The 27,682-nt window shown below is 42.7% G+C and overlaps 1 protein-coding gene across 2 annotated transcripts in view; it reads right to left on the bottom strand.

The window, feature by feature from the left end:
* Positions 1-5,395: 5,395 nt before the first annotated feature.
* EEIG2 (EEIG family member 2) overlaps positions 5,396-27,682 on the bottom strand; it is an 85,791-nt gene continuing 63,504 nt past the window's right edge. The window contains exons 8-11 of one of the 2 annotated variants that reach the window (XM_061633881.1): positions 26,893-27,079; positions 26,665-26,792; positions 26,210-26,279; positions 5,396-7,868 (exon numbers count right to left, since the gene is read on the bottom strand). In XM_061633881.1, coding sequence (XP_061489865.1) covers positions 7,826-7,868; positions 26,210-26,279; positions 26,665-26,792; positions 26,893-27,079 — 428 coding nt within the window. In that variant the 3' untranslated portion in view covers positions 5,396-7,825. Of the gene's footprint in view, positions 7,869-19,269; positions 19,867-26,209; positions 26,280-26,664; positions 26,793-26,892; positions 27,080-27,682 lie in introns of those variants that run through there. The other variant, XM_061633880.1, reaches the window with a different exon arrangement.

Genomic DNA, 27,682 nt, shown 5'->3' with positions numbered 1-27,682 from the left:
CTTGTCATTAAAAAATGCTAGTCTAATTTATTGGTTTTTCTCTTCCTACTACCTGCTGGCAATGTAATGCCATCTATTAGGGCTTACTCCATATAATAAGCACTTAATAATTGTGCAGGAACTTTTTGTTTGCAAAGCTTAATCACTTTCTCAATATTAGTGATTATCTGTTCAGTGAAAAAGCTGCCTTCCAATCCTAAATATTCCTCACTACCAATATATGTAGCAGTTACTAATCAAGCGTACAACGAACCCATGAGAGTGGGATGTCATCTAGATTGCTGATGGAAATAGAGGTGCTCACAGCATAGGAAGTGTGAACTCTTCACAGAAATAACACATAGGAACTTTTCTACAGGGGCAACACAGGGAAGGAGGGAGGATGAAGTTAAAAAGCAGAACAGAGGAAAAAAGAACTACGTTTAAAAGCCATAGAAAGGACTCAGAATGGTGCTCCAAAACATAATACATTTAGTACATTTTATCATCAATCTTTCTCTTGTATTGTCTTATTCCAATGATCCTATAGCAGTTTACTTAGTGAATGGCTGAAGTTAACTGCTGTAATGATTGTCATGGAAGTAAACTAATATAAGACTTTTTTGCCCTAGGGAATGATCAGAGTCAAAATATGCTTAATGGCAGAATATTTTGTTTTTTCATGTTTTGGAGCACCCAGTCTGATCTTCACTCCTCTGGATTTTGCAAAAAGTAAATAGACCTTCAGCTTACACTGTTTTAGAATAGAAGTGCTTAAGATGAGTCAAAATAACATAAAGAGCATTTTGAGAAATTCACAGCAAGCTGTCATTGGGTTTTTTCATGCTGATAAGACATAGCACGTAACATAAATGTGTAGAATACATGCCTCATTCTTGCTAGGTTCAAGGTTGCTAGACTTTTCAGGACCAGTGCAAGCCAGACTTTATACAAAATGCAGTTTTATCTCTAACTTTTGAATCAGGACTAGTAAGTCATACAGTGATTCCATTGTAGATAAACAAAAAGCAATGGTGCCAGACAGGCTATAAAGCATGTAACAGGCTCTATGATACAGTCACAAGAGTGGTTGTATACCACTGGATACAACCAGCATGGATTTTTCACATTCCGCAATGTTAAATTGAAAATACCCCCCATACCATTCTGCTGCTTCCCATAAACTCATTTCAGAACAAACCTTATGGCACCGTTCAGAAATGCTTGCTTAACAACCCTCTAAGTTTTCATGCAATACACAAAAGACACAGAGAGAATCGAGAGTTGAAAGTGTAAAATGAGAAAACAGTCCAGACCCCTGTTGGACTTTTTTCTGTCAGTGGTCTCATAATTTGTTAAAATTAATTAAAAATCAGCCATGTTCACAGAGTACCTGTAATCCTATTACTTACCTTGCCCCATACTATGGCCATCTTCTGCAGTTTAAAAGTTAAAAAAATGTGTGGCTGATTTTTAATTAATTTGAGAAAATTAACACTGAAATCAATGATAAGCACAGGCATGCTCAGTAAGAACGAACCGTCAGTGTTCTAAAACCCAGACTCACAGCTGCTTGGCCATTTCCCCCCCCCCCCACTTTAAACAGTCATGGCTTCCCCCAAAGAATCCTAGGAAGTGTAGTTTGTGAAGGGTGCCGAGAGTTGAGGAGAGTTCTTTTCCCCTAACAGAGCTCCAGGATCCAGAGTGGTTTTAACAGTCAGCCCCTCTTCTGTGGACTGTAGCTCTGAGAGGGGAATAGGATGTTGTGATGTCCCTGTATTTTAATATCTGTAAATATGGTAAGTGCAGGTTTATTAAGCAATATATGGTAAGTGACTGAGTCAGAGGGGGAAGTACATGGGCTAGAATGCTGGAGAATGTTGGATGATGATTGGCTGAGTGTTTGAATGGCTGAAGGTATAAATGAGAGGATGACAGTTGAGTCTGGGGGAGAGTTGTTGAGGAGGTGGGTTGGTTGATGAGAGGGATTTTGGAGGAGTTGGTTGGCAGAGTTCTGAGGAAGGCTTGGATTGTATTTGGCTGATATTTAGGCAATATATATATGACCAGAAACATAAAGAGTGACACTATACGAAACCATACGCTTGTTAAACATACCTTACATAATCTTATTCTTTCCTGGTGTTTAGAAATAAATATTCTATTGGTTTACCAAAAGCCTGATCCTTGGCTGGGGCTTTCACAGACCAGAAGGGTGGGCAGGGTATTTACCAAGGCGGAGAAAGAGTATCAAATGGTGGCAGCAGTGAAGAGATAGTGTATCATCAAGTATCCAGGGCAACCCAGGGCTGTATGCTTTATTGGCACAAAGATACAGGGGGGTTGTGGCCTGCAAGTGCACCCAGACACAAAGTAACAATAAACCAGAAGGGAGACTAAGGCAAAGTCTCTAGCAGTATTGTTTACAGGGAGTGACTGGTGGTGCTGCCTAGCAGTGGGATCTTGTGAGATCTGTGCTAGGGTGAGCTAATGAAAAATAAAAACCACGGGTGGGAGCCTGACAGGAGGTGCCAGTGGGAGGAACATTACAGATGTCTCCTAAGAACTCGCAGCACCCTTCACAAACTACCCTTTCCAGGATTCTTTGGGGAAGCCACAATTGTCTGAAGTGAAATAAAGGTCTGGTGTGGATTTGGCCAGGGACAGCTTCAATTTAAATTTGGGTGGGAGACTATATGTGCTTGCTGTAGAATAAAAAGGTGGGAGAAACCTTGAAAAACAATGATAGTGTTCATGATCTTTTCCACTGCGCAGTGTCCACCCACCCAATCTTCTCCCCTTCTCACCCCTCCCCCAGGTCAGTTTCACCTATCCTAAGCATGATTGTACAGGAGTAAATCCCACTGAACTAAAAACATGCAAATGATCAAACCTGCACGCCCCCCCTTCCTCTTGACCCTTCCCCTCTCCCTCATCATGTTTTCCCTATCCTAGGACTACGATCTGGAAGACCAGGGTTCAAATCCCCACATAGCCATGAAGCTCACTTGGGCCAGTCACTGCCTCTCAGCCTCAGAGGAAGGCAATGGTAAACCACCTCTGAATACTGCTTACCACGAAAACTGTATTCATAAGGTCACCATAAGTCGGAATCGACTTGAAGGCAGTCCATTTCATTTTCAAGCATGATTGCACAGGAGTAAACCCCACTGAACTCAAAAAGTATGCAAATGATCAAACCTGCCCTCCCCTCCTCCCTCTCATCACTTCCCTTTCGCCCCTTCCCTTGTGCCCTTCCTTCACCCCTCCCCTTCCCTCTCCCACTCCTGCTCCCCTCTACCCATTCTTCCTTCCTTCTACTCTCCTCTCCTCCCCCCCCATGATCAGTTTTACCTCCCCTAGCCATGATTGCACAGGAGTAAATCCCACTGAACTCACTAAGCATGCAAATGATTAGACCTGCCTTTCCGCTCCTTCCCCTCTCCTCCCCTGCCCACTCCAGGCTTCCCTCCACATGGTCAGTTTTACTATTCTAAGTATGATTGCAAGGGAGTAAATCCCACTGAACTCAATAAGCATGCAAATGATCAATCCATTCTCAGCAAACTTGCACAGGATCCCATTTCTTACCTCCCAGACTAAAAAGCAGGGAAATTCACTAATAGGCAAAAAAAAAACACCTTGCAGTTTAAGAACAGACCTATAGCCAACAGATATTTCTATCAAATTTAAAAAGCAGGGAAATTGGGCAGCTATAGCGAATGCACTAGGGGAGCAGTGGACCTGATTGTACTGCCTGCTAGTGTGGTGTAGTGGTTAAGGTGTTGGATTACGATCTGGGAGACCAGGGTTCGAATCCCCATACAGCCATGAAGCTCACTGGGTGACCTTGGGCCAGTCACTGCCTCTCAGCCTCAGAGGAAGGCAATGGTAAACCCCCTCTGAATACAGTTTACCATGAAAACCCTATTCATAGTGTCGCCATAAGTCGGGATCGACTTGAAGGCAGTCCATTTACATTTTACAAATTTGTCAAAATGCAAACACAATTTGGGTTGGTATTTCACAGTCCAATCCACTTCCTGCGTAGCTTGGAAGAATTTGGTAATGTGCCCCTGACCATATGGTGAGTGGTGGCAACACCTGCAATCAGCCCAAATAACAGAAACAAGAAGTGCTGATCTTGTTTTAGCAGGGAGGAAGCAAGAATATTAAATATTAAATATGTTTGATTTCCTTTGCAATTTTAGTGAAGTTTCCTATAGGAAATCACTTTCTTTTGCTTCTGTTTCTGTGAATATGTGAAGTACAGCAACACTTTGCATAATACACTTTAAAAACTCCAAAAATTGTGGAATAATGGCACTGACTGTTCTGCAGAATAGTTTCCAATGGACATGAGGAGTGTCTCAGTTTGCATAAGATAAAACAGTGGGAGGTGAAATATATTCTAGCAAAATTCTAGGTGTGCTCTGTTTTTAATTGACTATGTCTACCTTTCCTTAAATGGAATAGTTTAAGCTTAGCAGGCTGAAAACATGCATCTTGGGCAGGCCAAGTTTGTTTGTTCCAACAGCTAGAGTCATTGCTTAAGTAGCAACATGTTGTAATCCGTCTGATTTTACATCAAACTGGTTTCAGATTCAACTGTTAATACACCCAAAATAGAAATAGAACATAACCTCCAGTTTGAAACACAAAAGGATGTCTTCACCATCATATGACACTGACCAATAAAAAGGCTTTGAAGTTAATGAAAATAAATTTGACACAGATTTCTGGGATGAACAATGAGAGTAATATAATTTTCTACATTAGATTCTCTGTAGAAAAAGTAGTAACACACCAAAGAAGCAAAGTAAGAACACCAACAAAATTTAAAAAAATGTAATTCATCTTTGGAGATGTAGTCCTGATTGCAGGTGTTCCCACTATTCACCATATGCTCAGAAGCACACGTTACCAAATTCTTCCAAGCTACACAGGAAGTGGATTGGACTGTGAAAGACCAACCCAAATTCTCCTGCTCCCCTGGTGCATTCACTAGAGCTACCCAATTTCCCTGCATTTTAAGATAAAAATCTCTGTTGGCTATAGGTCTGTTCTGAAACCGCAAAGCTTTTTTTGCCTGTTAGTGAATCTTCTCTAGGAAAGGCAGAAGGAAAAACAACAGTACTGGTTCCACCGAGAACCATTGCAAACTGAAAGTGAGATGCAGCTCTCAAAACTTATCTCCAATGTTTCCTACATGCTACTTTGTATTAGAAAGAGGGAAGTGGAAATATAACCCTACCCCTTTCAAATTTGTATTTTTGCGGGTTAGGGTGGGAGAATGCAACTCATCTGCCCCTTTCTCTTTAATAAAAGGCACTTAACTACAATTACAAGAGCCTTTTCAACTTTCCTGATTTCTTGTTTTTGTTCTCTATGTATTCAGAAAAATAGCTCACACAAATGCAGATTGAAGACAACACTTTTATTGAATTTGTAAGACCACTTTCTACATCAAGTGTTATGGTAAAAAAATTGGATTTTACTAAAAAATGTTAATTTTGAATATCACTGTACAGTTTACACAAAATTAGTGCCATATGAAGGTCATTTTCCATGTCTCAGGGACACAAATGGAATCACTTCATTAAAATGGCTCAGTTGACTAAAGTGCATGATAGTTCAAATATTTAATGGAACTAATATATGGTTTTTTTAAAAAATGCCAGTATGATGAGTGCAACAGAAATTGCCTTCGTGTAAGCTCTAAAAATCAGGGAATGTGGTTTTCATTGTGACTGACCAGCATTGCATTTGAATACACAAGCGATATATAGACATATCTATATAATTATGGAACATTAAGTTAAACATGACCGTTCCTTTGTGCTGACTGACTTTAAGTCAGTTGTTTACCCCTTGTATTTCCCCCTCATTCCAATTTAACACACTGTTAGCAAGCTAAATTTAACCTAGATCACAGCATGCTTCAAAATAAATTTTGTTGTGCATTCTCTGTGCATTATTGTAACAGCAGATTTTAAAAATTAAATCTTTACTTAAACTCCAAACAGTTTAGGCTTAATAAAATGTTTTATAAAGCAGTGACAAAGTTATTTCAAGGTACCATAATACAGAAGAAAAAGTTTTCATTTTAACAATTCACACATATGATTTAAATAATAAAAATGAGTTATGGCATTTATAAAATTAAATCTCAAACATATAAAATTCCTTCATTTAGCTAAAGAAGTTTTCCATTATGTTTCTTCAGAAAGATACTGAACATTGACCAGTTTCAGGGAACATTCAATGTTTTGCACACATGAAATAAAAATAACAGTAACTTATTCAAAGTTCTTTGAAGCATATTTATTAATTCTAGTGACCAACATTTGCGACATCGCAAGCCTGCTTACTAACCAACAAATATTTCTGAATTGTTGGCAGACTTCACCCTGAAACCGTATAATTTATTTACAAAAATAAAATGGACTGTTTAAGACAATGCTTTGTAGAAACTGTTGCATAGGCACACTTCACTTGCCATTTGTGCAAATTTATACACACCAGACACAATTCTTCCAGAAATGGTTAGACAAGTTCCAGTGAAATGAAAGAATGGGCTAAAATGTGGCCTGATTTCAAATGAGACACAGCTTTGAGCAGCAAAGGTCTCACCCATATAGGTATTATGTATGGCCAGCACTGCATTTAAAGAGTACCTACTCTATGCCCTCGCCTATGTAGAATTTATGGCTCTGGCAAACATCATGCACATACCCGCTAGAGGGAAAACACTTATCCAATGGAGCAAGCACAGAGGTCATTTATTTGTTCATAGCCATGCCTCATTTAAATTGGGCCTGAATTAGCCATTCTAATTAACATACAAGAGTTGGGTTTCAGATGAAGAAAATTATATAAAGTGCTTTTCTTGACAGCTTAAGCTGACAGGGTTCAGTCAGCGGTTTACTGGTTGTTCTTAAAGCTTAATAAGAAATTGTTCCCAGACTCTCATTTTTCCTCAGGAACAAGGCTCTCTTTCAAACGTTAAATTATTCAACTAGATATTGTATGAGCTAAACTAGTGTATGCTCCAAGCTTTCCACTAAATATTATTGAATGAGGTCACCTGTGATGTAGTACTTTCTCTCCCTAGTATGAATTAAATGTCATTCAGTACAGTCTTAAACTATTCAAAGCTAATTCTAAGGGCAAACATCTTGTCAGCATTGAGTACTGTGCAGTATAGAGTAATTCAATATATGAATTCTTATTCAATTTTGTCAAAGCTAATAGCTCATTTTTCAGTTATAAACTTGTACTCCTTACATGTGACTCAGCCTTAAAGTTGCACACATTTGTAGCAGTATTTAGTCTTATTTCCTCAAAGCACCGCTGACTGGCTCACTTCCTTGAAGCAGCAGTTCCCATTTTGTAGTAATTCTGGTTTGACAGGAACAACTAGCTAATACTACAGAGTAAGATTCTTACTGTCTGAAGCAGACTAAAATGGATAATGCTTTTGACTTTTAGGGCTTAAAAAACAACAGCAGCCAAACTGCAAATAGAGAATGTTTTCCACACACTGACAATTGATTTCAACGCTTTATATTCGGTTAAATACCATTTCTACTATCTCCAAAAAAAAGTGTTTGATTTACATATAGAACAATGTAACACCATCACATTTACAATGGCTGGTAAAGCACTAGAACAAAAATTGCCCTTATACCACAGGTAGATACAAAAGAGGGAACTTTCCATATGAGAAACCCAAACTGACAACTCAGGCCAATGGAAGCTTGCATTTCAGAACCCATCTTCAATAATATTGGGAAGCAAGCAAGTTCTGGAGTTCCAAGCGTTCTGCCATTTTAGATCAGTTCTTCTAGCGTTTAATCACCACTTGTTCATATGCTCCTGATCCCACTCTAAAAAAATTAGGGGCACAAGTTAGAGTAAAAGGTAGCAGAACAAAGCGGAACAGCATTTTACACCCTTAACAGGAGCAAACGTGATGTTACAAGAGACCAACTGCTGTTGTCAAACACAGCATCCTTGTGTCTCTTCTCTGTAACAGAGCAAGGAAAAAATGTGCGATATGAGATAATGCTTACTGTGTCCTTGCCTAAGTTAGTGGAGCTAATGAAGGGTGAGAAGTAAAGCTCAGTGTCATCACTTCACACATTTTATCTCCTATAAGCTAGACTCTTCCCCCCTCCAGCACTCAGGCATCTCTTGTAACATCTAGTTGTGCCCCAAGTATGTTACCTGGTTTGAAAAAAAAATCCACAAAATAGAGTCAATGTTTTGATCATACCAGGGTTGGTTTCTTAGAGGTTATTTGCACTTAGGTTGCATTGAACTCAATGGAACTTAAATTAGGTTATGACTAACTTTTACATTGATTTCAAGGGACTCAAGTTCAACTAATGTTCTGGATCCAGCTCAGTTTTTCATGTTTCAGAACCAGTGACCCTATCTTTCAGTCTGTTCCAAGGTTTTGATGCACACATATTCTCTGGATCATCACAGACACCACATTTACCATTGAAATTTGTGTACATGCACTAAATGCATGCCGCCCTGGGCTCCTGCTGGGGGGAAGGGCAGGATATAAATTTAATAATAATAATAATAATAACAACAATAATAAATTAGATAATACCATCAGCAGCAATTTAATCCAGTTTTTAAAAAATCAAAATAGTTTCCTCCAGAAAAAAAACATAGTTTAAATAGTAACAGGCTCTTATTTAAATAGTAACAGGCTCTTATTTCTAGCAAAAGGTGCACTAGTAGACACTCAGTACATTTTTGGGTTATGTTTTCATATTTTATGTTGCGATTCTCCCATTCCCATTTCTCACCCCACTCAGAAAGTTATTGAAACAAGAATGGAGTGATTGTGCTTCTTGGCATTCTAGCTAGCCAAGTGCCTTTTCACACATTGCAAAGAGTCAAACCCTGGTTTGTATTGTACTGCGTACAAGAGCAGAAACACCACCACTCCTAACAAAGCATGCCTGTCCAATTCACACATTTGTCTTAATTCACACCACAATTAAGGTGTACACCTTGTTTTTAAGGCTAAATTAGAATCTTTTGGAAGCCAGCTACTGTTTGACTTTAGTTGCAAGCTGAGTAGTATGGCCATATAGATAAAAGAAATGAAGCATGATTTCTCCTGTATTTCAGAATTCAGAGTGTTGTCAAAAGTTAATAGCTGTAGAAAAAAAGAATCACTCTAGTCATTGTAGTTCTATTTTAAAAGTACTTTTAATTAAGCTGAAAGCTGAAATCTTGAAGCCAGACTAAAAATATCCTCCTATTGGCTGACAGGATTATGGCACCATGATTTAGCTTCCACCGCTATTGCTGATCAGTCTGCAGCTTTTGAACTAGGTTTTCACACACTTCTTTATTTACAGCTCTGCTGCCTCCTGTTAGTTCCTTAAAGTGAGCAAGTTGGAAGTCTTTCAGAAAGGGGCTTTATTTCACCAGCCACTGTTATGGAACTGACCTTTCATGATCTTATCTGCTATCATCTTTTTATACTTTGACACAGGTCTTTTGAGGATAAGCTTGCAAAATCTTATTTAAGTGGGAGATTTACTGTAAACCACTTAGGGGTCTTGTTCTAGAAAGCAGTATATATATTTTGTTAAATAAAATAAAGATGGGGGACACTGAGGAACTATTTTTACCTATCTTTAGCAATCAAGGTCTACAGAATGATGGAGAGCAGGAGGCAGGAAACAGCATCCGGAGAGAAAGATTACTTGTTCTGAGTGAAAAGAGAGAAGTATAGTAGCTCAGTAGTAGAACTGGCTGTTGGTCTCACCCGAAAGGTAGTTTTCCCAGGTATCATGCCATCATGTGGGTTATAGTGCCATCTAGCGTCCGAAGGCAAGAATGTACTGAAGAAGTCCTGGGCTACTCATGCCCCTCCTACTCCAGTTCATTCGTGATAAGATTGAAGTGAGGTATCTGAACAGCCGTAACAATAGACAGGCATAACAGCAAGGAAAATAGGGGCACTGCCCAAACTAAAGCACAGCAACATTCATTCATAACATATCTGAAAAGGTCTTGACTCAGTCACACAATATAAAGCTACAGAAACATAAATGGTAATAATTTGAAAAATGATACAATACACCTAGGCAGCCTCCAGCAGGGAGGACCATAATGGCATGATAACTGAGAAAACCACCTTTCAGGTGAAACCAACAGTCTGTTTTCCCCAGGTAGCATGCCATCACATGGATTTTCCAAAGCAGCCTCCATAAGGAAGGTCCACCTGCTGCCTACGTATGAGAAACAACCTGTTGCAGAACACGCCTCCCAAAAGAAGCGTCAGCAGAGGCGTAGCCGTCTATCTTGTAATGCTTGATAAATGAGTCTGGGATAGACCATACTGCTGCTCTGCAAATATCTGCAAGGGGTGCATTGGTTGAGAATGCAGCCATAGTAGCTGCCGATCTAGTTGAGTGCGCCGTAATGTTGCAAGGCACTGGCATCTTAAGCAACTTATAGGCCAGGGCAATGCATGCGCTCAACTAACAAGACAGGGTGGATTTAAAACGTTTTTCCCCAGTGTCCTTGGTGAAAGGATATGAACAAGGAATCCATTAGCCTTATATCCTGGGTTTGAAACAGTAAATCTTGAGGGCTCTGTGAACATACAGAGTGCCAAGCTTTCTCAAGTGGATGAATAGGATTAGGACAGAACGATGGAAATATAATGTCCTGGCTGCAGTGGAACACGGAGCTTACTTTAAAATGAAAGATATTGTCAGCTCTTCACTGAGACAGCAGTGTCGGTGGGGGTGCAGGCAGGGCTGGAGATTCCTTGGTAATTGCCAGGCCATAAGTCCTCAGCCGGCAGCTTGGCTATAAATCTGCCAGGCTAGCAAGGAGGAAGCAAGATAAGGGTAGAGGCCGTTCAAAGCCAGAAATCCAGAAGAGACATCAGTGAAGGTCCGGGTCTAGTTTGCCGAGAGATCAGTCCAAGTTCAGGGGATAGGAAGACACACAGTGGTCACGCCTGACATTGTAGTCAGCAACAAGCTGAAGCCAAGGTTTGACTTTTAAGGAGCAGGTTTGTCAGCAGGTGTGAGCCATCAGCGTTTTGGCCTTAAGTGGACAGGCCTGCCCCTCTTCTGCCTGACCTTCTGTTGTCTATGTTCTGCAGGTGAGGGGGGTATCCTGTTCACTGTCTGCGTCTGGCTGAAGGGCTTCAGCTGTGTCTGGGGTGCTCTGCAGCTGAGGGGGAGAAGGAGCTGGGTTCTCAGGAGTTTCCTCCATTTCTCCTTCTGGGTCTGCTGCTTCTGGGTCTGCTGCTGTTACTCCCGAGTCATCCTCGTCTGATAAGTCCTCTGACAGGGCCATGACAGATATCTGGACGTAACACAACTAAGTCCTTATGAAATACGGAGAGATGGCAGGCCTTCTGTAGACTCCATGAGGAAAAATGATGACACACTGCCAGACAAAGGAAGGCCCCCTTTAAAAAACGTTTGATCAGCAGAAGCGAGCCCATAGAAACACTAGAGGAATTAACAGACAAAATAAATATATTGGAAGCCTGATGACGTAAGGTGCTGGCTTTCAAACTCATTTTCAGACCACTATGTAGAAACTGTAACACTTGCTGGGCAGTGGCTTGTGGAGGCAGAAGAGCTTGGGAAACACACCAGTTGGCAAAAGCGTACCATGTACTCTGGTAGATACAATTCATCGACGGCCTCCTGGATCCCAGAATGGTATCAATAGCCTCCTGTGACAGACCTATTTGGATTAAATGAGTCCACTCAAATGCCAAGCCAGTTGGTCGGTCCCTATGACAGAAGATCTGATCTGTTTGGTAGCCTCCAAGGAACTGCTATTGATAGTGAAAGCAGGTCTGAGAACCACGGCCAGCAAGGGGCTAGAAGTACTATTTGAGCCCTTTCACAGTGAAGTTTCCTCAATGTTCTGCCCAGGAGAGGAATCGGAGGGAAGGTGTACAGAAGTCCATTCAGCCAAAGGGTCAGAAGAGCATTTACAGACTCCACCCTCATCTCTAGGTACCTTCAGAAGTACTGGGGAAGCTGGCAGTTGTGACTCACAGCAAACAGATCCACCATCAGGTTGCCGAAACGACATTGAAGGAAACCGAACACTGTTAGTTTCCACTCTCCTGGAATCACTTGTAGTCTGCTGAGCCAGTCTGCCATAACATTCAGAACCCCACTGAGGTGTTAGGCCCTCAAGAATATCAGATGACTCTCGGCCCAGTTGAAAATCAGTGTCGCCTCTGCCTGGAGAATTTGGGACCTGGTCCCCCCCGCCAGTTCAAATGCGATTTCACACAGGTGTTTTTCTGTCTGAATCAATACATGTTCCAAATGGAACATTGGCTGAAAATGATGAAGAGCCAGATGGACCACCCTTAGCTCCAGCCAGTGATGCTGTGGTCCTTCTCTGACATAGACCAGATACCTTGGACACATCAGGAGTTGCAGTGGGGGCTCCATCTGATCAGGCTGGCGTCTGTGGCAATTACAGTTCTGTCCGGCTCTCTGAATGGAGTTCCCTTCTTGAGATTCTGAGTTGTAGCCCACCACCTGAAGGAAGAATGCAATGAGGAAGCTAAACAAATTGCCTGATGTGTGGAATTGGCAATGTCCAACTGAAATGGCAATAAGGCCTATTGGAGTGGACGAGTATGATGCCGAGCCCACGGTACGATCTGTATGGTGGATACGAACATGCCCAGTGCCTTTGCCAGCCACATCATGTCTGCCCTTGAGTGACGCATCAGTAGTTGTGCCATGTCTCTGATGGTTGCAATTCGCTCTGGTGATAGGAAGACCATGGCATCAACCATGTCTAATATCGCTCCTAAGTGCTGTAGACATCAAGTAGGATCTAGGTGACTCTTCTCACTGTTGACCAAGGATCCGTGGTCCCTCAGGACTTCAATGGTGCAACGAATGTGTATGAAGTCCTGGTCCCTGGATTCTGCTTGGAGCAGTAGGTTGTCCAGATACAGGTAAATATGGACCCCCTGGAGACAGAGATGAGCAATCAGGGTGACCATTACCTTGGTGAACACCCTCGGAGCTGACGAGAGCCTGAACAGCATGGCCCGATATTGAAAGTGCTGCTGGCCAAATGCAAGCCTCAGGAATCGTCTGTGGGCAGGGCAGATTGGAACGTGGAGATATGCCTCCTTCAGGTCGATGGAGACCAGGAAGTACCCCTCCTGCAGAGCTTCTATGATTGAAGTGAGGGACTCCATTTTGAACCATCGGTATTTCACGAACTAGTTGACAAACTTGAGGTCTAGGACTGCTCTCCACGAAAGATCTCTCTTGGGAACCACAAACAAAACAGAGTAGACCCCCCCAGAGCGCTCGGCCAGCAGTACTGGCTCTATCGCCACTATGTCGAACAGATGTCGAATGGCTTCCTTCATGATCTTCCACCTCTCTTGAGAGTGGAACGGGGTAGGAAAGAGTCCTGTTGGGGGGGGGTTAACCAAAACTGTATTGCTGACGAAGCATCAAGGCCCCAGCTGAGGAAGTGTCAAGGTGAGTTAAGCAGCAGAGCGAGTTCGGCAGCAGGGCGAGGAGGCCAGGGGCCCCCACTCTGCCCGTCTGTTCCCTGACCTCAACTAAACCGCAGTCCCCAACCCATTGACATAATAAACCTTAAACAAAACTATGCAGGTAAGAAGCCAGCAGGGGTGTGAGGGCTTTCCAGTGTTTTGCACCGCCTGCAGCATGTACGACTATCTGCCTGTTGGACAGAAGTCGTGGGTGTGCTCTCGGTGCAATGTGAGCTCCTGGCTCTTCGGAAATGACTTCATTTCCTTGAGACCAAGGTGGCTGACCTGGAAAAGCTGAGAGAGGCAGAGAGGTGTGTGGAGGAGGCCTTCAGGGACGTTATAGCTGTGTCCCACTCCAAGAATGATAGCTCTTCTGCTATCATGGAGAACGATGGTCTCGGGGAAGGAGAGCATCCAGCTGAGGAAGAGGGAAATGATCCCTTAGAAGGGACCCATTCCTTGGGGGATGAGCAGCTATCCTCTCGTGCCGAGGATATATCTCCAGGGGGTGGAGGAATCCTTGTAGTGGGTGATTCGATCATTAGGAACATAGACGGTGGGGGGTGTGATGGGCGTGCAGACTGCAAGGTGTTTTGCCTGCCTGGTGCGAAGGTTGCGGATATCGCCTGTCGTTTAGATAGTTTGGTAGACAGTGCTGGGGAGGAGTCAGTGGTCGTGGTGCATGTTGGCACCAATGACATGGGGAAATGCAGCTGTGAGGTCCTGGAAGCAAAATTCAGGTTGCTAGGTAGGATGCTGAAAGCCAGGACCTCCAAGGTGGCTTTCTCTGAAATGCTACCGGTTCCACGCACAGGACCAGCCAGACAGGCACGGTTTGCAGTCTCAATGCGTGGATGAGACAATGGTGTCGGGTGGAAGGGTTTGGATTTGTTAGGCACTGGAGAATATTTTGGGACAAGACGGGCCTGTACAAAAGGGACGGGCTCCACTTGAACCAGAATGGAACCAGACTGCTGGCACTTAAAATTAAAAAGGTGGCAGAGCAGCTTTTAAACTGACTGGAGGGGGAAACCCGACAGGAGCTGAGGAAGGTCTGGTTTGGAGTAAACCTCCCCCCTGGGATAAAGACCAAAGAAATGATGAAATTTTAAAAGGGGGAGGCCTAGAAGTGAGCATTGTGAGAGCAGGGGCACAGGATATAAATTCAGAAGGGCAAAATTACCACAGGCCAAACCACAAGTACCAAAGACACTTGAAGAGAGACACTGCTTACAAGTGCCTGTACGCAAAAGCTAGGAGCCTCCGAACCAAGATGGGAGAACTGGAGTGCTTGGTCTTAGAGAAGAGCATTGATATAGTGAGCATAACGGAGACCTGGTGGAATGGAGAAAACCAGTGGGATACGGTTATTCCTGGATATAAACTATATCGGAAGGACAGGGAAGGACGTACTGGTGGCGGAGTCGCTCTATATGTGAAAGAAGGCATTGAATCCAGCAAGCTCGAAACCCCAAAAGAGGCAGACTCCTCCACAGAATCGTTGTGGGTGGTGATACCATGCCCCAGGAGGGATTTAATACTGGGAACGATCTATCGTCCCCCTGATCAAAATGCTCAGGGAGACCTTGAGATGAGATATGAAATTGAGGAAGCATCCAAACTAGGAAATGTGGTAGTAATGGGTGACTTCAACTACCCAGACATAGACTGGCCGCATATGTGTTCCAGTCATGACAAAGAAGCAAAATTTCTAGATATTCTAAATGACTATTCCCTAGACCAGTTGGTCATGGAACCGACCAGAGGGACGACAACCCTGGACTTAATCCTCAGTGGGGACCGGGACCTGGTGCGAGATGTAAGTGTTGTTGAACCGATTGGGAGCAGCGACCATAGTGCTATTAAATTAAACATACATGTAAATGGCCAATTGCCTAGAAAATCCAACACGGTCACATTTGACTTCAAAAGAGGAAACTTCACAAAAATGAGGGGATTGGTAAAAAGAAAGCTGAAAAACAAAGTCCGGAGGGTCACATCACTCGAAAATGCTTGGAAGTTGTTTAAAAACACTATATTAGAAGCGCAACTGGAGTGCATATCACAGATCAGAAAAGGTACCACCAGGGCCAAGAAGATGCCAGCATGGTTAACGAGCAAAGTCAAGGAAGCTCTTAGAGGCAAAAAGTCTTCCTTCAGAAAATGGAAGTCTTGTCCGAATGAAGAAAATAAAAAAGAACACAGACTCTGGCAAAAGAAATGCAAGAAGACAGTAAGGGATGCTAAAAAAGAATTTGAGGAGCACATTGCTAAGAACATAAAAACCAACCACAAAAAATTCTATAAATACATTCAAAGCAGGAGACCATCTAGGGAGGCGATTGGACCCTTGGATGATAAGGGAGTCAAAGGTGTACTAAAGAACGATAAGGAGATTGCAGAGAAGCTAAATGAATTCTTTGCATCTGTCTTCACAGTGGAAGATATAGGGCAGATCCCTGAACCTGAACTAACATTTGCAGGAAGGGATTTTGAGGAACTGAGACAAATAGTGGTAACGAGAGAGTAAGTTCTAGGCTTAATGGACAATATAAAAACTGACAAATCACCGGGCCCGGATGGCATCCACCCGAGAGTTCTCAAAGAACTCAAAGGTGAAATTGCTGATCTGCTAAGTAAAATATGTAACTTGTCCCTCGGGTCCTCCTCCGTGCCTGAGGACTGGAAAGTGGCAAATGTAACACCAATATTCAAAAAGGGATCCAGAGGGGATCCCAGAAATTACAGGCCAGTTAGCTTAACTTCTGTCCCTGGAAAACTGGTAGAAAGTATTATTAAAGCTAGATTAACTAAGCACATAGAAGAACAAGCTTTGCTGAAGCAGAGCCAGCATGGCTTCTGCAAGGGAAAGTCCTGTCTCAGTAACCTATTAGAATTCTTTGAGAGTGTCAACAAGCATATAGATAGAGGTGATCCAGTGGACATAGTGTACTTAGACTTTCAAAAAGCGTTTGACAAGGTACCTCACCAAAGACTTCTGAGGAAGCTTAGCAGTCATGGAATAAGAGGAGAGGTCCTCTTGTGGATAAGGAATTGGTTAAGAAGCAGAAAGCAGAGAGTAGGAATAAACGGACAGTTCTCCCAATGGAGGGCTGTAGAAAGTGGAGTCCCTGAAGGATCAGTATTGGGACCTGTACTTTTCAATTTGTTCATTAATGACCTAGAATTAGGAGTGAGCAGTGAAGTGGCCAAGTTTGCTGATGACACTAAATTGTTCAGGGTTGTTAAAACAAAAAGGGATTGTGAAGAGCTCCAAAAAGACCTCTCCAAACTGAATGAATGGGCGGAAAAATGGCAAATGCAATTCAATATAAACAAGTGTAAAATTATGCATATTGGAGCAAAAAATCTTAATTTCACATATACGCTCATGGGGTCTGAACTGGCGGTGACTGACCAGTAGAGAGACCTTGGGGTTGTAATGGACAGCACGATGAAAATGTCGATCCAGTGTGCGGCAGCTGTGAAAAAGGCAAATTCCATGCTAGCGATAATTAGGAAAGGTATTGAAAATAAAACAAGCGATATCATCATGCCGTTGTATAAATCTATGGTGCAGCCGCATTTGGAATACTGTGTACAGTTCTGGTCGCCTCATCTCAAAAAGGATATTATAGAGTTGGAAAAGGTTCAGAAGAGGGCAACCAGAATGATCAAGGAGGTGGAGCGACTCTCTTACGAGGAAAGGTTGCAGCATTTGGGGCTTTTTAGTTTAGAGAAAAGGCGGGTCAGAGGAGACATGATAGAAGTGTATAAAATTATGCATGGCATTGAGACAGTGGATAGAGAAAAGTTCTCTCTCATAATACTAGAACTCGTGGACATTCAAAGAAGCTGAATGTTGGAAGATTCAGGACAGACAAAAGGAAGTACTTCTTTACTCAACGCATAGTTAAACTATGGAATTTGCTCCCACAAGATGCAGTAATGGCCACCAGCTTGGATGGCTTTAAAAGAAGATTAGACAAATTCATGGAGGACAGGGCTATCAATGGCTACTAGCCATGATGGCTGTGCTGTGCCACCCTAGTCAGAGGCAGCATGCTTCTGAAAACCAGTTGCCGGAAGCCTCAGGAGGGGAGAGTGTTCTTGCACTCGGGTCCTGCTTGCGGGCTTCCCCCAGGCACCTGGTTGGCCACTGTGAGAACAGGATGCTGGACTAGATGGGCCACTGGCCTGATCCAGCAGGCTCTTCTTATGTTCTTATTGCGTAAACATGTAAAAAGGAGATCCCTGACCCAAGAATCCCTTGTGAAACTTAGCTAGCGTTTCACATAATGGAGTAATTGCCTCCAATGGGAATGGCATCAGTACTGCCTGCGCCAACGAGCTCCCCTTCCAGATGTCGAGGAAACGTCTCTCCTGGTGCTGAGCTCTGCCCTGGAATCGTTGTTTGAGCTAGGATCCCCTGGAAGATTGGAAATCGGTGAATCGAAAATTGTGGTCCCTCCCCCCAGGCTGCGTTCCTCAAAAGGGCTGGAAAGGGTAGTATGGGGCGAATCTCCTAAATGGCCTTCAATCTTCCTTTTTGCTTGTGGCTAATACTGGCTTCCGCTTTTCTTTGGGGTTTACCAAAACTGCTTTGAGGGCCTCCTCCCCAAAAAGCAATCACCCTGTATATGGAACCATAGAGAGGCTGACCCTGGCCATAGTTTCTGCATCACAGTGCCGGAGCCAGAGTGTCCTCCATGCCACTACTTCAGCCGCAAGCACCCTTGCTTCAAACTGAGTTGTGTCCAAAGTGGTGTCAGCCATAAACACTGCAGACTTGTGCAGTTTCACAAGAACCCTTCTGAGTTTAGCGGGGTCCAGATTGGGCTCATCCAAACGTTCATCCAGCCACGTCATGGAGGCTCTGGAAAAAATCAAAGCTGTGCAAGAAGCCTGGATGGTATAAGAGGTAGCCTCATAATTTTTACGGAGTACAAAATCCACTCTTCGTTTGGAGGGGTCCTTGAGCTGCGAGTCCCCTTCTTTAGGAAGGAGAGACCTGGATACCAAGCTAGAAATTGGCTCATCCATGCACAGGACAGTCAGGTGTTTCATGAAGTCTGGGGCCAAAGCATAGTATCTGTTAGCGAAGGCTGAAAACCGGCGAGCATGCAGAGGTTGCGCCCATTCCTCCTTAGCCATCTTATCAATAGGGTCTGGAATGGGGAGGAAATGGTCTGACAATTTAGGGGTTCTCAGAACCTGGGCCCTTCACTGGAGAGGGGGTAGGTTCGGGCTGCGAGGGTTGGAGACCTAGAGTTTCCAGTACTCTATGGAAGAGTGGAAAGTAGTCTGTCAAGTCAAAAAGGCGGTAAGAGGAATCCTCCTCCCCCTCTGATTCACTGCTCCACTCATCTCCCTCAGCCTCAAGAGAGCACAAAGGATCACCTAAACACATCACCTCGGCTCCAATCCTGCCTGTAGTGACATCGAAGGGATTCGGTGATAGTGCTGGAGCTTAGTCACTACAGCAATGTTGCCTAGTAGAGCTGGTGTGAAGTTACGTACGAGGTGAACCCCAAGAGTCTGAGGCAGGCTGGGTCAATGGGTTCACCTGTGGCAGCGACTGTACTTGAGACAGGGAACCCGACAAAGCCTCCTTCAACTGGGCAACAAATTCTGGAGTCAATTGCAACCCCAGCAGAACAGCAAGAGTGCCCATCTGGGGGTCCAAGGGCACTGGCTGCACTTGTTGAGGCAGAGATACAACAGACACATCAGACTGGTGGGACTCTTGGACTCTAGCCGTTGACATAGTTGGAGGCTGACAGTCCAGAGTTGGTTGATTAGGAAAACCTTCAAACTTCTCCTCTGATGACCCTGTGGGTGAATGAAAGAGGGGTGCCAATCTCTCTTGGCCAGTTTCCTTCCCTATCGGAGTGGCCAAGATAGTGGTCTCTGTGGTTGGGACAGATACATATCAAGCTCGCCTGGCAGCCATCTGGGTAGACAGGTGTTTGGTTTTAGTCACAGCCTTGTAGTGATGCCTGGGAGGCTTATGCTTTGTAGACTTTTGGTGCGACGGGGCACTGCACTGCTGTTTTGCCACTATCGCTTGGGGTGCATCTGGCACCTGATCAGCCATATTATACGTGCATGAGAATGAGGGGTGTGGTATCTGTTGTCAACACATGCACTGGAAGAGAAGTGTGGTGTGAATATGGAGCACCGGTACATGCCCATGGACAAGGGGAGTGGTACAGCCCCAAGTGCACTACTAGTGGCGAGGTACAATGAAATCCGAGTCCAGGTAGACACACAAGGTGGAAGGGGTGCAGTACTGCTCCTGTGCACTTAGATATCTGCTGTCTCTCTGCCTCCTAGAATTGTTTTTTAAAGCAATAACGTTAGTATAATTATCCGTGCCTTATATATCCCCCTATATACTTATAATTATGTCTACCATATATAAATGCCTCCATATGAGGGAGCAGAAGGAATGAAGGGCTAAAAAGCCCTTAACTAAAAAAGAGTGGAAAAACAGGAAGAAACAAAAATGGCGGGTACCCAAAAAGGCAGGGAAAGTAAAGAAAATGGTGTACGTGAGTGTCTGACAAGACCAGGTCCGTCAAGGGAGTGTGTAACAATGGCATCCATCAACTTATGGACTGCCCATAGCCGCACCACTGCCAGTTAGGCAAAAATGCCGCCTGAAGGGGTGGGCGGTGTGAAACAGTCGACTGGAGCTGCAGCCACAAGCTCTGGTGTAGTCCTTCAGGGCCACAGCTGCAAGCCCCAAGATGAAAAGGGGTGAGGGGGGAAGAGCCGCTGCCAAGAGCTCCTGGTAGGCCGCGTTAGCAGGCACTGCCACCCCAACGAAACAAGGCAAGGGGGGGAACAGCCGTGGCTGCGAGCTCCAGGCAGGCCGCACTAGCAGGCCCTGCCACCCCACCATACGGCTTAGGTCCAGGCTATCTGTCAGACCGTATCTCCCTATATGAGCCTGCCCAGGCCCTGAGATCCTCAGGAGAGGCCCTTCTCTCAATCCCCACATCTAGACAAGTACGTTTAGTGGGGATGCGAGATAGGGCCTTTTCAGTGGCTGCCCCTACGGTCTGGAATTCCCTTCCTAGGGAGGCAAGAATGGCCCCCTCTTTGCAATCCTTCTGTTGGCAGGTAAAGACTTTTTTATTCCAACAGGGCTTTGGAGCTGAAGGTTGCTAAGGTCATGGCTTGAAGAGGGTGCTGCATTGTTGTTCTTTAATTGTACTATTTTAAACTGAGGTGATTTATTAAGTGTATGTTTGAACGGCTTTAATACTGTAAATAGTTTAATTCTATTTATTTTAGACTATTGTATGTTCTTAATTATATGCATTTTTATCTAGAAGCCACCTTGAGTTCCAGTTGGGAAAATAGGGCGGGGTAAAGATGATGATGATGATAATAATAATAATAATAGCCCACAGCTGCAGCCGTGAACGCCGAGATGAAAAAGGGGTGAGGGAGGAGGAGCCACCGCCATGAGTTCTAGGCAGGCTCAGAGATGTAAAGGGGGCAGGGAGGAGGAGCTACCGCCACAAGCTCCAGGTGGGCCATGCTAACAGGTGCTGCCACCCCAACCCTGGACCTGAGCCGGGGGCAAGAAGCCGCCACCAACCACCTCCGCGAGCTCCAGGCAGGCTGTCGTAGCCAGCGCCACCACCCCAGGGTGAGGAGAGAAGCTGCCTCAGCAAGGTCCAGGTGGGCCACCCTAGCAGGTGCTGCCACCCAAACAAAACCAAAGCCATGAGGGGAGTCAGTAACGAGGGAACTACCAAACCCCATAAACCCCAGAAGAGCTGGTGAAAGAGGAAGAGGGGAACCTAGGAAGAAAACAGCCCCCAACACCAAACACACTCTCTCTCATCACACCCTCCTCATACACACACACATTCACACACAATTCTCACTATACGTAGCTGTAACTGCCTCAGACGAAGGCAAGAATGAACTGGAGTGGCAGGGGCATGGGTAGCCCAGGTCTTGATTTCAGTACATTTTTGCCTTCGGATGCTAGATGGTGCTATAACCCATGTGATGGCATGCTATCTGGGGAAAATATGCCTTGCATGCAGAAGTGGAACATCTGTCTTACAGTTCCTGGCATCTCCAGGTAGGGCTGAGAATGTCCTGTCTGAAACCCTAGAGAACTGCTGCCAGTATAAGTTAGATGTACTAAGGAGGTATAACCCAGCTTCCTATACTCCTACGAAAATCCATGGAAAACATCTCTGATTGCCCCCCATGATGCAGGGAGTAACCCGTAGGGGACGGGAGGAGCAAATGGATGTGAGCAGAGCAGGAGGGCTGTCTATAAATTTTGGGGAGAGAGATGGTGGGTTGACTGAAGCTCCTTTCATTTGCTAGCTCAACCAAAGTGAGTGGAAGCAGGTGAGAAAATCCTCTCTTAAGGCAAGTTGGAGCACGAAAGGTGTAATAGTCAGGCTTGGGGTAATATTTTGAGTCTCTGCTATTGCCAGGCAAACTTTAAAGTACACTTTATTGAAAAATATAATTTCCTGCTGAGTATATAATAAAATAATATGGGACTGCAACTGAAATCAGAGAATTGGGAGAAATCCCCACAGTGTAGAATGGTGGTGAAGGGAACATGTTCAAATGTTTAGGAAACTTCCCTAGTGTAGATTCTCACTTTTGGTTTTAAATGTTGTAACTCACAAGCAAGAGTATAGGTAATTTATAGAAGAGACAGGCTGGAACATTACTGCAGTCAAAGGGAGAAACTAAGTATAATAAATGCAGGCTGGAAGGGGTCTAGCATGGGCATAAGCACCCTTATGCTATGTAATAAGGTGGGACTATACTTGACTTCCAACTGTGCCTTCCCATTTCATATATGTGTAGCAAGACAGACAATCATATTCATCTCATGTAACTGCAAGCATGTATTTTCCAATGTATCTTTCTCCTTGTAGGAAAATTGCCATGTATGAATTTATCCTTGAGGTTGCCCTGTGAATGTAGATCTTCAGACAAAAAGACACATAGCTTATACGTAAGCTAAACAATAGAATCCCTAGCAAATTTTATGGGAAAGCTTGTATTTGTGTCTCTTTCAAATCTAGTTTACCTAACTGCTTGGGAGTCTACATTCTTCAGACTCTAACATCATGCATGCAACTGAAGCCTTATATTTTGCATCAACCCAGAATGCAGTATACAGTATACATTTTAAATAATGCACTCAAGTAGTGGAGGCAATCTGCCTGATGATGCCTTTGTCACTGAACATTCTCATTCCTTTTCACATCGAGTGAGCCAACATAAATTCATATCAATTGCCAGATTTGCTCCTAAATTTTCCTGTTCCCTCCCCATGTCTTTTTCCTTTTGTATCATTTGTAACACTGCAGACATGGACTATGCTGCTTTTAAAATCCATGCCTAGGAAGCTTTATAAATATAATACTAATCAATTTGCAAATGATCAATTTGTGCTTCAAAATTCTACTGGTGGTTGATGAGTATTACAAGGCTGTGATAGTGGAGTGTCATGATGAAACAGCTGTTTGGTTTTCAAGCTTCACACTAAACAAATCAAAATGATACATCCAGATAATTTCTGGAATAAGTTTCAAAATTTTAGAATTGCTTAGATGTGGTTTTTAATGCTTATTGTGTTATGTGTAGGGAAGATAAGTAGAATTAGTACATGTGTGTGTGTTTGGAAGGAGTTTGTGCTGCTGCAGCTGTTTGCTATTTGACTAAAACCTAGCAATCTCCTCCTACTCCAGGCAGGGCTGTGGAGTCGGAGAGTCGGAGTCGGGAGCAATTTTGGGTGGAGTCGGGAGCAATTTTGGGTGGAGTCGGAGTCAGTAGAAATGTACCAACTCCGACTTCCAGATAAATTCTGATTGACAAGAAGCAATTTTGGGTGGAGTCGGAGAGTAGAAAAACAAAGGAGTTGGAGTCGGAGTCGGACAGTAGAAAAATAGAGGAGTCAGAGTCGGAGTCGAAGGTTTGGTGTACCGACTCCACAGCCCTGACTCCAGGTATAAAAAGGGGAAGGGCTGAGACACAAAGTGCAATGCTAGCTGCACACTTAGCATTGCATTTGGAATCCAGGGGTCGTATAAAGGAGGAACTGGGCTATAGCCACACGGATAGAACATAAAGACCTACAGAGTGCGCCAACCATCATAATGCATAGAATGTTTCCATTGGTTTGCATCAGGAAAGAACAAGATTTAAAGTACTTTCTTTAAAAAATGTGAGGCATTATTAACATTAAAAAGTTTCAACTTTTGTGACATAGTTCATGGTGGATTCTGATTTCAACTTGCCATGTGAGAATTACTGCCCACAACTTCCCAGGAGGATCCCTCCGCCTGTGCAGCCTCTGAGACGGGCTCCCGTCTTGGATGAAACTTTTTCAGTTTTAAATCCAGTCAGAAGGGGTTTTTTTGACTGGGGATAATTTCTTCTGGATAAGGAAGAAACGTGAGATTTCCCACACAGCTTTGTTGTGTTTGTTGGAGACTGGAATTCGTTAGAATTGTCTGTGAAAGAAGGTCTTCCAGCAGCTTGGACGGAGCTAGGATTTCTAGCTAGCTCAGCTGAATAAGTGAGCCGTTTTTCCTTTCTTCAAAGAAAAATGGTCTAACAGGCAAGCATTCTCCTGTCTACGCTCATTATTTTGTTATCTATACAGCTAAAGAGATTTGTCAAAGAACCAGCAATTAAGAAAACCTGGGTGAGTCAAAACTTTCTCTTTTACTCACGGAACTAAGGGGGAAGAAAATAAAAATAGCCTATCTTTTTTTTATTGCAAAAAGCTGACATGGAAATTAGCATTATAAAGATTACAACGGATGAGGGGTTTCTGATTGGAAGAGAAAAGAAAAATCTTTTTGATTTATAAGACTTTTGTGTAATATATGTCTGGGACTATTTTTTCTGGTCTACTTTTTTTTTGACGAATCTGCTCATTCTTTCTGCTACTAGTTATTTGGACGCTGTGAACTAAAGCTGTTTTTGCACTTCTGGGCATATAAGAGATAAGGGCTGTCTAGAGTGTGACGTCAGTTGGTTTGAAAGATTAACTCCTTTGTAACTGGATAAAAAAATTAATTGCTCTTTGCTTGGGACATTGAAAATTGAAGGAGTTTTGTTCCTTTGGTTTTAAGAATGACAATTAAGAAGATCATGGATGTACAAGAAGGAACTTTATCTTTAGATATGTTTCAGAAAATAATGAATGGGATTAAGTCAATAAAACAAGAACTGAGAAATAATAGTCAAGCGTTGAGAATTGAATTTGACGAAATGAGACAGGAGCTGAAAGAAATTCAGGATTCTATGAGAAAGGAGAATAAAGATGGATCTGGAAAACCAAAAAAGGATGAAAGAAAAATTAAAGGCAAGGTTCAAACTATGGAGATTGGATTAAATATGGACCTGGAAAAAGATTTGGATTTCCTGGCTGTGATGGATCCTGGAGACAAATATTACGGTTCGTGCTGTCCCTGAAGGAATTGATGAAGAGATTGGAGATTGGAGAGATTGGAGATAAAGATATTATTGGTTCGAAAAAATTCCTGGACTGGAAGGATTTGATGGAACTTGAAATGGAGAAAGTTAACAGAATTAATCCCTGTTTTGTGTCAATGGAAAAATCTTCAAGAGATGTGCTAGTGTATTCTGTAAAAAAGAGGAACAGAGATGCGGCTTTGCAAGAATACTTCAGTGATACGTTCGGAATTGATGGCAAGGAAATATCTGTGATAAAGGAAATTCCTATTAGACTCTTATTATATGACTATGACAGCAAGATTATTGGGTGCGTAAAGATGGAAGATGGAACCAATACAGATAATGGAAGAAGAGCGATTTGAAATTACTGGACTTAGTAGACTTGATGAGTTGGATTAATTGACATGTTTATCTAGAAAAAAAAAATGATGGACATATATCTCAAGGATTGGAAACTTCTCTTTGACTTTTTGTGGAAGAATAAAATGATATGATGTTAATGAGATTTGACACCAATTAAGATAACCGCTGGAGGAAGGTGATTTTATAATCTATTAAGAGACAGGCTTGTTATATATTATAGACTTATAGCTGAACTACAACAAATCGGAAGTCAATATTTTAATTTTTTTTCTTTTTTTATTGTATTAGTTATTGATTTGTGTTTTTTCTTTTTGTATTGTTTTGGTTTTGAAAATTTGAATAAAAGTTAATTGGAAAAAAAAAAGAATTACTGCCCACAAAGCAGATGTCAGTAAGTTTGTTGGCTGCTATTATGACTGTTATTATGATTTGTTTGATTATTATTGTCTGTTATGTGTAAGGATTGATGAAAGGATGTATAATAAAGAAAAAACCTAGGTAAAGATATAATTATTGTGCATATGGATGTGAGTGGTTGATGAATTTTAGAGACTGTGACAGTGGTTGTGCAGTTGGAATATTTCTGGGAGCTTGATTTATGTTCAGTAAGTGATTTACATACCTATATATTTCTTTGTTAGATTTTATACTGATATGATTAATGTTGTATATATGGATATTGTGTTGTATTGTATATCTATGTACTTGGCATTTCTTTTTTCTTAAATTGTTGAAACTATATACCTGGATTTTCTGATGTACACCACTTCAAGATCTATTTGATAGTAAACAGTCTATAAACGACATAAATAAATACATACATACCTATTAGGTAAGTGATGACTTCCAAAGGCAGTGCTCCCTCCAGGACCTACAAAAAGTCTTAGTCCTTCCTCTGAAAAAGAAAATAAAAGTTACATTTCCCAACATGCAGTATTACAACACTTGACTTGGATCCAACAAGCAGCTCATGGAACTCCATTTGTGGAATCCTGCCGCCTCCTCCTCCTCACTACAGCTCCCAGCACACATGAAAATCGAAGCCCTGGGATTCAGAACCCCTGAGGAATGATGTGGGAGATTGTAAGTGGAAAAGAAAATCAGCAGAAATTGATCCACCACCCCCATTTCTTGTGTGGGCAGAGTTGCAGTCTACTCATGCTAGGATCTCTTTGGATCTAACCCATTGGGAATACAGGCCCACTCAGTTATGAATGAGGAAGTCTGGAGCCATCCAGCAACAACCTCATTAGGATTTTATTTATTTGTGCTTCACAAACCTTCTGCACTTGAGTCCAAACTGAAGTCTTGACTCTGCAGAATTTTTTCAACAATATCATCTGCATCAACTCTGGTGGCATCAACCCTCTTTAGCTGTGATTCCACAGAATCTTGTTTCACTGGATGCCTATGAAATATTTATTACAGCTATTAGTTCACAGTATAGTTCTGACTATTTATGCAGAAGTACCTAAGCAAACTGGAAAAATATTTTACAAGTCTTGTACCTGTTGAACTTTTCAGAGGGTGCATCTTTCATGGGAACTTCCAAATTATCTTCAGTCTTTTTGGATTCAGCCTCTTCACATGGCTCTAGAATACTACCAATACCAGTTGATGTACTTCCCACAGAAGTATTTCTCTTATGGCAAAGGTCAGAGAAACTGGATGACCTGGAGTGGCAGGTGCTATATCCTAGAAGATAATAGTTCAGAGCCATTAGTTTGATCCCAAGGTTTACTCTTCACTGAATGTCAGGATTCCAGTTTCCACCCATCTTGAATATACCGCTTTTCTTCTTCTGTCAAGTATACTTAACTATATAGGATTCACTCTGGTGTTAAGGCCCTGTAGAGGGAGGTTCCGAAAATAATTTTACTTGAAATACTTGGAAGAGACAGAGATAGTATCAAAGAAGTTTAAAACAATAATTAAACCATAAGATAGGCATTATATAGCACCATCGATGTATATAGCATTTTGCAAAGAATAGGTCCCTACCCAAAGGCTTTCAATCTAGAAATAGACATAGCAGAGAAAAGGGAGAGAAATGGAAGCAGGGGAAGAATATATGATTATCACAGTTATATTGTATTTAGGCTTAGCTGTGGTCAGATATGTGGACTGGGGTGGTACCAAAGGCTTAATGGAAAAGGCTCCACTTTATCTTAATAACAATAGTATTAGTAAATCCTGAGTCTATAAACAAGTTAAAGCCTAACTTTCTGTGTTGTCTTATGGCCTATATGGCCATGTGTCCTTGTCTATATATGTATACTGCCACAAGCATACACTCAA

The sequence above is a fragment of the Rhineura floridana genome, chromosome 6 (genome assembly GCF_030035675.1).
Source record: "Rhineura floridana isolate rRhiFlo1 chromosome 6, rRhiFlo1.hap2, whole genome shotgun sequence".
In the NCBI taxonomy this organism is placed as follows: Eukaryota; Metazoa; Chordata; class Lepidosauria; order Squamata; family Rhineuridae; genus Rhineura; species Rhineura floridana.
Note: the sequence above shows the minus strand (reverse complement) of the source record. Positions and strands in the feature narration are given on the sequence as shown.